We start from the raw sequence: 10,526 nt of genomic DNA, 5'->3' as shown, positions 1-10,526 counted from the left end.
CTTCACTGCACCTCCGTAAAAGTAAACTTGAAGTTTCACTGAATTCACTTTCAATTAAACTAAAAACTTATTTTCTGTTCCTCCCACAAGAAGTTGAACCGCTTACACTTTTATCACTTTTACTTCATCTCTCTGAAGTCCTGAGCAGGAGGTGAAGATCCAGACCAACTTTATTTTTAGAAACACTATTCAGCAGATATTATTACAAAATCTTACAATATCTGAAGCAGAGAAACTAGTCAGTGACAAGGAGCCACGCAGAAACTCCGCCCACAGCCAGAGCGGCGAGGAGGTCTCCTGAAGTTCCTGGTTGCTCCTCCGACACGTGTCGGGCTGATGCGGGACGCGCCTCCTGCTCCTGCAGGCCTCCTTTACAAAAGTCAGTCTGCTCTCTGCAGTCTTTGGAGCCGGAAACATCTTCTGCAAACCTTGAAGGACCCGTCCTCCTGACTGGAACCAAACGGTGAAGAGAGCCTTAAAATCTGTGGAACTGCAGAGGAGGTTTGGAGGACGGGTTTCAGAGAGCGAGCCTCCTCACGGCTCTGGTCAGCAGTCCTCTCGTGGCCGAGCGGCTCTACTTGTTCAGGTTCTGCAGCAGGATTTGCACCCCCTGGTTGCTGCAGGTGCTGTGCAGCTGGGATGTGATGGACTGCAGCGCCGTCTTCACCTCTGCAGCCACAGACGGCTCACAGCTGTTCAGCAGGCTGGAGGAGCAGAGCAGAATCAGACTCAGCAGAATCCCAAAAAACACCACAAACTAGAGCTGAACATGTTCCATCGGTCTTGGATGGTTCTGTTCTCCTCAGGAACAAACACACTGAGGTCCGGTTCTTCCTCGGTTCTCCTCTTCAGCTGAGCTGAAAACTCTTTGCTCTTTGGAAAAGTTTCAAGAAAAAGATTTTTATTTTCTCTCACTACTGAAATGAAAATGCTTCCAGTTTTATGGGGATTCTTAGCACTGGCATGGAGGCTGTTGTTGGGTTTGACCTCTGACCTCTGCATTACGTTGACCTCTTGGAATTGATTCAAATTAAAGACCCGCTCTGAAGAAAGTGGTGCTTTTTGGGGGATTTTAACACTTTCTCGTGGTAATTTTCTGAATATGGCTAAAAATGGCATTTCTGAGTATTTCTTTCTTCAAATGTGTGTGAGTCTTAGAAAGGCACACAGGTTTTAGATTTGGGCTAAAAACTGCATCTTCATAATGAAAAGCAGCTTTAAAAACAGATGATAGAGTAGGACTTGAGGGTCTAATCTGTGAGGAACTGAATGACGGACGTAAAAAGGGAACCAGAAGGTTCAGGGAGACGCCTCCTCCAGAACTGACCTGCAGAGCACGATGGCTCCTCTGTTCACTTTGGCCCAGCTCTTCAACCGTTCTGCTCCAACCGTGTCCACCAGAATTCTGCCGAAGCGCTCTACAGGACGAGGGAAGAAGACGTCAGCGGCAGGAGGAGGAGCCACGGGTCCCTACGCTAAGAGTGGGCGGTACCTTCTCTGCCGGCCTGGGCCAGCTCGCCGTCCTTCTGGATGAGCCACTTCAGCACCAGGTGACCTGCGGGATGCTCCGCCATGTGGAGCTGCGGGAACGGCGGTCGTGATGAAGATCTGCTCTTCGTCAAGAGACGCTTTCACAGCGCACCACTCACCTCTCCGTCCACGCCTCCCGGCACCAGCTCCTGATTGGCCAGCTGAGCCACCGCCGTCATGGCGGGGCGCAGGTCCCCGCAGGCTGAGCCCAGGATGTCGCTGATGATGACTCCGGTGGCCTTGTCCTTCACCATGTCAGCTGCGTTTTCGCAGAGGTAGTCCAGGATGGGAGGCGACAGGGCTTCCAGCAGCTCCTTCCTTCGTTTCTCTGGATCTTTTTTACTGAGGAGAACAGGAATCAAACCTTCAACTCGTCTCTGGCCCAGACTGGTGACCTCAACTCTTATTTGTTCCTAAAGAGAGGAGTGCAGAGATGAAGATCAGAGTGTCAGGCGCTCCTCACAGAACGCCTGACACTCTGCATTTCTGCTGCTGCTTCTGTTCTCATGGAAAAGATCAACCAACCAAAACATTCAGGACAAAGGAGGACTGGTTGGACAATGGTTTGAACATGTGCAGGCCCGTCTACAGGCTGCTAGAGAGGATTTGGATGATCCAGAAGAGGATTGGGAGAATGTCCTATGGTCAGATGGAACCATATGGAGAGAAATTAGACTCAGTCGGATTTGTGCGTGCGTAATTCTTGATTTGTGCATAAATTAGGATTTGTGTATGCATATTCTTGCTTTGTGCGTGCGTAAATTAGGATTTGTGCATAAATTTGGATTTGTGCGTGATTTGTTACTCACATAATACGTTTTGTGTATAAGTTAAAAAAATATAAAATGAAAAAAATACAAAATGCAATTTACGTTTGCACAAATTAAGATTACAACAGTTTGAAACTACTTACACACACACATCTTTAAAAAACACGCACGAATCCCTTGTTACGCACACACGAAGCCAAAGTTACGCACGGATCTACCCTGAGACTGTTTTCACGTCTCACAAATTTGTCCGTAAGTGCTGCGTTTAAATACCAGTGGAATGCTCAGTCATTAGAATTTTCCTATCAGCCTTCCCTTCTAAACGTATCCAGACAATGACTCAATCAGTACATGAAGACAGTAGATGTTAGTGTTGAACATAGAGGCTACTTACTTCGGGGCGCTGACCACCGAGATGGGCCGCCATTCTTCCCATGACTCTCTCATTCTGACTGACTTCTTCCGGAAGAAAAAAACAGTGCCCCCTACTGGTCGTTCCTGTTACGCATTTTGTATCAATTCGGTGTCTCGGAGAATAATATACTTTTAATATATATATTAGCGTTTAAAAGTGAACGTTATATTCTCAGATAATAATTTTTATTTTCCTTTAAAGTTTTTTTAAGCCCTGCTACACCCACTGAAGGAAATACGTTTAGAAGGGAAGGCTGATAGGAAAATTCTAATGACCGAGCATTCCACTGGTATTTAAACGCAGCACTTACGGACGAATTTGTGAGACGTGAAAACAGTCTCAGGGTAGATCCGTGCGTAACTTTGGCTTCGTGTGTGCGTGACAAGGGATTTGTGCGTGTTTTTTTAAAGATGTGTGTGTGTGAGTAGATTCAAGCTGTTGTAATCTTAATTTGTGCATACGTAAATTGCATTTTGTCTTTTTTTCATTTTATATTTTTTTAACTTATACACAAAACGTATTATGTGAGTAACAAATCACGCACAAATCCAAATTTATGCACAAATCCTAATTTACGCACGCACAAAGCAAGAATATGCATACACAAATCATAATTTACGCACAAATCAAGAATTACGCACGCACAAATCCGACTGAGTCTAATTTCTCTCCATAGAACCACAATAGAACTTTTTTACTCGTCATGTTTGGAAGAGAAAGAATGCTGAGTCCCATCCAAAGAACACCAGACCTACTGTAAAGCATGGGGGTGGAAGCATCATGCTGCGGGGCAGTTTTTCAGCAAAGGGACCAGGAAAACTGCTCAGTGTAAGGGAAAGAATGAATGGAGCCATGTATGGTCAGATTCTGAGTGAAAACCTTCCATCAGCACTGAAGAGGAAACGCGTTGCCCGGGTAACAATGAGTGGCTTCTTAAGAAGCATTTCAAGGTCCTTGAGTGTCCTAGCCCGTCTCCAGATGTCAACCCCATAAAAAATCTTTGGAGGAAGTTAAAAGTCCACATTACCCAGCGACAGCCCCAAAACATCACTGCTCTAGAGGAGATCTGCATGGAGGAATGGACCAAAATACCAGACTCACAGAAAATGTTTTACTGCTGTCATTGCAAACAATAATTAAAGTTTTGAGTTGAACTTTTGTTATGGACCAAATACTTAAATAATTTACAAATAAATTCCTTAAAAATCAGACAATGTGATTTTCTGGATTTTTTCCCTCATAGATGATGAAAGACAAGCTACTCTCTGATGGTGATGAGGCTACACCTTCGTCCCTGACAGCTCAGGTCGTCTAGGAAACAGGTGTTTGTCTCACTTCTACAGACCGCTCTTTGAAAGGTGGAGCAGGTGAAGCCGAATCCCGGCCTGACCGGCTCTGATGTCAGAGTCCGGCGTGTGAGAGCGGCGGCTGAAGGGCGTCACCTGTGAGCGTTCCCGTCTCCTTGCTCCAACACCTTGATGATTTCCGGCAGCAGGTGGGCGGGGTTTCTGTGGCTCAGCAGGTACAGCAGCACCTTCTTCCCGTGTTTATTACTGATGACTTCCTTCAGCGATGACAGGACTTCCTGAACAGGAGGACACAGTTTTTTAGTCTGAAATGCAGTCAGAATGAACGGGAACACAACACCCTGGAATTCTTTATCAATCCTGCCGTCTCCCAGACGTCCGGAGAGCTGCTGGAGCACTCACAGAGAGAACAGCTTGTCTGATCAGCTTGGTGTCGTCCACACAGTCAAAGAGGGCCAGAAGAACCAGGTGACCGAACTCCCCCTGCGGGAAAACGACAGCTTTGATGGCAGCCCGACGCTTTCAGGCTGCAGGTCTGCATGAGGAGGACACTCACTGTGGCAAACTTCACCATGTACGTCTTCATGGTTTTGATGATGACTTTCCTGTCCTGGAACAGCAAGAAACATAGGGGAAAAAAAGTTAACAACCAACCAAAGCAGACAGACCATCACACTCCCCCCACTGTGTTTGCAAACCCACTCATGTTCTGAGATGAGCTCAAATGTTCTGAATGATGGAATCTGCATGTTTCTGTCTGCAGCCATCATTTTTTTTTAGACTCTGTAGCACTAAAGGTTCATAAAAGGTCACGTGTGCTAAAGAAACCCCGCCCACATGACCTTTTCTGACTGAAATGGTCACACAGCAAAACACAGAGGAACTAGAGGGTTTTGTTTGTAACAGTAGCCAGCTGCTAGCCATTTGAAAAAAATGGATTCTATTGGCGACATAAAAAATACGCTGGGCAAGCTACAAGCTCCCCGCTCTGCACCAACAGTCCCGCCCACAACAATTTCTCATCAACTGCTGCCGCTCTGCAGAAACTATGTCCTAAAAAAAAAACACAGGTAAACCAGAGGATGATGGGAGGGGGGACTTGAAAAGTCAGGGTTTTCTCAGACCTTGGCCGTGCCGTGCCACAGACAGTGCATGGCCACTCGAGCGCCGTCGTGGGTGTGAGCCATGTAGACCACCGACTCCCTGATGGACTCGATCATCTCCTGCATCACAGCGAACACAGCAAAAGGGTGAGACGCGCGAGCTGAGAGGCGCACAACCGCATCCTGGGAGCCGCTTACCGATCTCTGCTTGTCGGGAGCAAACAGGAAGAAATCCAGGAAGGCTTTGTGCACCAGCGAATGTTTGATCACCTGCTCCCTAAAAAACACGACAAACACACACAGCTTTAAGCAAAGACAAACAGAGGAAAACAACACAAAAGTGGCTCTGGAGGATTTTCCTGCAGAACCACTGACCCTTACAGGGACTGAATGTGACCAAACATTAAATCTTTTTCTGTGAACTCCACAGATGGGAAGTTCTCTCCTTTTTGGGTGAACTCACTTGCTGGCCATGGGCAGGAGGATCTGCTTCATGTCATCCATGATGCTGGCCACTTTGTCGGCGTTGGCCTTCACCACCTTCTCAATGGTGTTGTGCTCCGACGACTGAAAAACAGGTCAGATCTTTAAAAAACAAACATTGACGTAGGTCACAAATGTTAAACAAAGGAGTGAAGGAGGCCTAGTGTGGGGGTTTTCTGTGTTTTCACCTTGCAGATAGCGTAGGTGTTCCCGTACAGCTCGTCAGCAAGCATGAGTCTCTGTGCCAGCATGGCCTTGTCGTTGTAGGCGTACTCGATGACAGTGGAGGCGGCAGAGTGTCGAAGCATCTGCCGCACGTGACCCTTAAAGGTCTGCATCACGGCTGCAACCAGCTCTTTGTTCCTAAGACAGAGGTACTCTGTAAATGAGGTCATTCAGACAGAGCGCGGTCCATAGAGGCACCTTTCCATGTTCTCGCCCCCATCAGACAGGTTAACATGCAGACCCAATATCTAGTCACACGTCCCTAGTCTATTTATGTCCCGTAAAGGTTAATGACCTTAGAAGTGTTATCAGAATTAACGCACAGCGTTGTTCAGGCTTCCACGTCGTGCGTTAAATACATTTTTTTTTAACAAAAAGCGTACGTGACGCAGCAAAGGAAAGCGGTATCTATGCTGATGATCACGATGTATTTAACAAAGCATTAGTTCAGAGAGAAAGTTCACTTCTTTCCGTTTGTTTTTGTCCAGCAGGTTGTCCGATTCCCACCCTGACCCCAACTACTAAAAAAATATATGGTGTGGCACTATGTAGTGCCCTGGACTTTAAAGCAATTCGGACACCATGCTCACTACTTTTTTTTTTTTAACGGTGGATATGACGTTATTGATTTCATGAAGTTAAAATCGAATTAATCTGTGATGATTATTTATGATCCACTGTCTTCTGAAGATAAAAACGTTGATGGTTTATTAAAAAAATACATTTATATACATTTTCTTGTTAAAAAATGTTATGACGCAATGCATTGTGGTCTATATTCACTGATCTAGTGAGCATCGGTGCACACTGGGTTTACATAGAGACTTCTGGGAATTTTCCAGGACACTGGATTTTGGAATTATAGATTCAGACAGCACTAGAAAATGCTGAACGCACTAAATAGTGAGTCGTGGAGGAATTCGGACACAACCCAGATGAGGAAAAACAGGAACCTCTTTTTTTAGGCGTGCGGTTATCACTGTGCGTTATCACTTTTTAATGCACACCCAGCAGCCAATCAGGATTGAAAATTCCCCCGGACCGTGGTATAATATCCGATAATGCGGATTTATCCCCCAAAGGAAGGAAGACAGAGGTGGCCCAGAGAACACCGGTGTTCTGAAAGGAGGACTTTGAGCCGACTCACCCGTACATCAGCAGCTTCTTGACCACGTGTCGGCCGTAGCTTGACTTGCACAGAGAAATGACGTCGTCTGCAGGAGCCAACAGAACGAAGAGGTTAAAAGGAGAGTCGAGGAAGTTCGCGTCGGCACCAAGAAGACAACCGACACCAAAAGCAGAGTTGAACTTGAAAAGGCGGCTTCTACCTTTGAGGTCTTCAAACACCTCCTGCCTCTGCTTGTGGCTGCCGAACTGAAGGAAACATTGCAGGATCCGAACGGAGTCGTGAGCAAACGCCATCTGCAGACAGACAGGAGATCCGTTCACGTCTTACGTCTATGTTTGTCAGATTAGCAGCTTGGATGAAGGAGTAACGGATGTTCCTAGAAGAGCTGAAGATCCACCTGCTTGGTATTCCCGCGGATCAGATCGTGGAGCTTCTTCATCAGTTTCTTCTTCACCTCCTCGTCACATTTTTTCCTGTAGACACAAGACACCCCTGTAAAGCAACAGCTGTGCAGCTGCGTGGTTTCATGTCCGGTGGTCCAAGCGCTGCAGCGCTCTGTGGGCTTTACAGAGTGATCGCTGTGACGAAGGTGTGAACTTTGAGACTTGAAGGTTCAGATCAACAGTCGGCGCAGACGCTGCAGCCCAGAGATGAGAGCGGAAATGTTCTCCGTGTGGGAAACTCGCTCAATGGGACTTTTAAGATTAACAGGAATCCTTTGGATGCTAAAAACACAAAGAGCAGCAGAAGCGGATGCTGCTCTTCCTCTCCAATCGTCCTGAGCTGATGGACAACACGGTAAAAACGCCATCTGCAGCTTCAAAAGTCACAATCTTTACATCGTTGTAACCAATTTCTCAAAGTTTGAAGGCCAAATAAAGAATAGACCGCATTGATTTGGAAAGTTGATGAACTAATTATCTTTCTTCTATTACATAATAAGTCACTTTGGATCTTTATTTATTAGCAGCTGCTTGTTGTTTGCAGCAATAAAGGAACCTTAACTCCAGACTCTCTGGGTTTGTGTCCCACACACCTCCTCAGGTCCTCCCACACTTGTTTGGACTGATTGATGACCTCAAACATTTCCTTCCTGGATGCTTGCTGCCTGCTCCTCTTCAGCTCCTTCCTCCTCTGCAGCCTGTTCTTCTTCAGCTCCTCCTCTGACATCTGCTCCCCTTTCTTCGCCCGTTTGGCCGCCGGGCCTGATTTCACGCACAAACACACCAGAACGCCACCGTTACAGAACTAGTAACTTCTCGTCGACCCTTCTGCAGCAAACACAAGATTTTTGCTGATTTCTCCTCACCGTCATCCTTCTCTTTTCGGTTCTTGAAGGCGGGCAGCTTCCTCTTGCCCTGCTGCACCCCGCCGCCTCTGGAGAAGGCGGCTTTGTGCTGCTTGTTTCCCCGATCTTTGGCTCCATTTGGCTTCTCTGCGTTCTTGAGAGGTTTGAAAGGCTTTTTACCGCCTGGTTTCCCTCCAAGTTTGCTCCCTATGGAGTCTGGAGAGAGTGAGAAACGTCAGCACCGAAGCAGACGGCGTCTTCTGAAGGGAGGCGGGGCTTAAGCCTTACCTTTGCCTCTCTGGGCAAGCTTTTTCACACCTTTAGGAGAAAAGGCTTTCTTGGCTTTGGATTCCATTTTTATGTGCGGTCAGAAAACACTGAGACAGAAAACATGAACATAATTATGAACAGAAAACTCAAACAAGCCTCAGGTGAGAAGAATAATAAATAAACAGACGGATGTATTTTGAGGTGAAAAAGGCTCTTCTTTCTCTGGACTGGCTTCTCAACTTTTACAGCGTCATAATTGCAGGTGTCCGTGTCTCCGAATGACAGCTGCACGGCCCAGAACAGGTGGGACTTAGCCCATGTAGCGAGGACCACCATGTCTAGACTCAGCTAATCCTGCCTGAATCCGGGAAAAGACTAAAACAATGGCAAAAGATGGCTCCCACCTTGGTAATGCACTTTTTATTCCACTATTACTGGGATGGGGGTTCAGGTAATTAAATCTAAAACAAGCAGACTCTGGAACAGCTTTTTTCCCCAAAGCAGTTGAAGCCGTAGCGTTCCCTGCAGGATAGAGTCCAAAACCCAGTCACGGGCTATTTCCTGGTTTTTAAAAAAATGCTGCTGGTTACCTGAATCAGTTAGTTTACCAATAAGGAGCTTCAATGACAGGTCAGTAGGAAAACACGTAGGCCACCAGCCCTCGAGGCCTGACGTTCGACTCCTGTCCTCTAGCCTGTTTGTTTCTTGATTAATTTTACATTTTTTTAAACTGAAATTTTGTCTTGTTTACCGATGACAATAAATCTCGGGAATCTAGGATGAGCTTCAAGATGGTCCATTTGTTCTTTCAATACTCTTCCCTTGTTCTTTCCGAACATCCTTAGTTGTTTTCTTTGCTGCACGGTGGTGCAGTGGTTAGCACTCTTGCCTCACAGCATGAAGGCCCTGGTTCAAGTCCTGAACCAGAACACCAATGGGGGACCTTTGTGGAGTTTGCATGTTCTCCCCGAGCTTCCTCCCACCGTCCAAAAACATGCTTCATAGGTTAATTGGTTAATCTAAATTGCCCCTAGGTGTGAGTGTGTGATGTGAGGCCCTGCGACAGACTGTCCAGGATGTCCCCTCCCCTGTGACCCCGAGAGGGACCAAACGGATTAGAAAATGAAGGAATGAATGAAAACTTAGTTTTGAGTTGGTGGTTTCATTTGTGGATCTCCTGTAGTGTTTAGTGTTATTAAGACACTTGTTTTCATCAAAAGGTTTCCATGCTACTCTTTATCCTTATTTTGGGCAATCAGTTCATAGGCCTCCAGAACTGAAATGGAAACAGAACTGACCTTCTAGCAGTTAGAGTAGTCAGTCATTTAGCTGTTCCAACAGGAGACTGCAAATGTGATTACATAGAACATATTATGAAGCATCTTGCTGAAAATGACAAACTAAGGATTAAAATTCTCTAATTCAGTCTGGAAATAAGCTAAACGCCAAAGTATTGAAACTTTTCTACCGCCTTTACGCCTCCGTCCAACATGAAAACACTGGTTTTGAAATGTCTCTGCACCTAAAAATCCCCAAACACCCATGTTGGTCCCTCTGATGAACTTAATGTGGACTCTGACCTGTCTTCAGAGACCTTAACTGGTTTTGCAGCCGGTTTGATTTACAATTATCCCGTTAAACCACATCCAAAGCTTCAAACGTGTTATTAGCCGCCTTGTTTTATGTTTATTCATTAAAAACAGCCCGTTTACTTCGTCTTGCTAACCCGCGGCTAATGAGCTAAAGTTCTTCTGGACCAAATTCTTCATTTAAGTGTGAAAACTAGAGTCAAAAAGCGAATTCTAACATTTAAGAATAAACGAAAGATATTTAAAAAAAAAAAAAGAAATCATCAAACTTACAAACCAGATGAACACACGCTTCCCAACATGTGTGCTGCAATCACCACGGTTTACGACACCAAAGCGTCCAATCAGATTGAAGTATTGGCGTCGTAAAGCGCGAGTGGTTGCGACAGTCGGAAAGTGAGCCTTTTTGTTCGTCTT

General features: G+C 45.9%; 1 protein-coding gene across 3 annotated transcripts; it reads right to left on the bottom strand.

Moving 5' to 3' along the window:
• Positions 1 to 108: 108 nt before the first annotated feature.
• On the bottom strand, positions 109 to 10,519 carry pum3 (pumilio RNA-binding family member 3). Of its 3 annotated transcripts, none has more exons than XM_004075143.5 (18): positions 10,383 to 10,519; positions 8,539 to 8,627; positions 8,272 to 8,466; positions 7,999 to 8,167; positions 7,360 to 7,435; positions 7,162 to 7,255; positions 6,981 to 7,047; positions 5,797 to 5,971; positions 5,589 to 5,692; positions 5,324 to 5,402; positions 5,147 to 5,245; positions 4,579 to 4,632; positions 4,425 to 4,505; positions 4,158 to 4,300; positions 1,650 to 1,872; positions 1,493 to 1,580; positions 1,328 to 1,418; positions 109 to 704 (listed from the first exon to the last, which is right to left on the bottom strand). In XM_004075143.5, the coding sequence occupies exons 2-18, from the start codon at positions 8,603 to 8,605 to the stop codon at positions 575 to 577; spliced, it is 1,935 nt and encodes a 644-aa protein (XP_004075191.1). In that variant the 5' UTR covers positions 8,606 to 8,627; positions 10,383 to 10,519; the 3' UTR covers positions 109 to 574. The 3 variants fall into 3 exon arrangements, with proteins under 3 accessions (XP_004075191.1, XP_020563569.1, XP_078811725.1); XM_020707910.3 differs by having other exon boundaries at positions 10,387 to 10,435; XM_078955599.1 differs by lacking the exon at positions 10,383 to 10,519 and adding an exon at positions 9,819 to 9,860.
• Positions 10,520 to 10,526: the final 7 nt, after the last annotated feature.

Source organism: Oryzias latipes, chromosome 12 (genome assembly GCF_053564925.1).
Source record: "Oryzias latipes strain Hd-rR chromosome 12, Olatipes_Hd-rR_3.1".
Taxonomy (NCBI): Eukaryota; Metazoa; Chordata; class Actinopteri; order Beloniformes; family Adrianichthyidae; genus Oryzias; species Oryzias latipes.
This window is presented reverse-complemented; position numbering and strand designations above follow the sequence as displayed.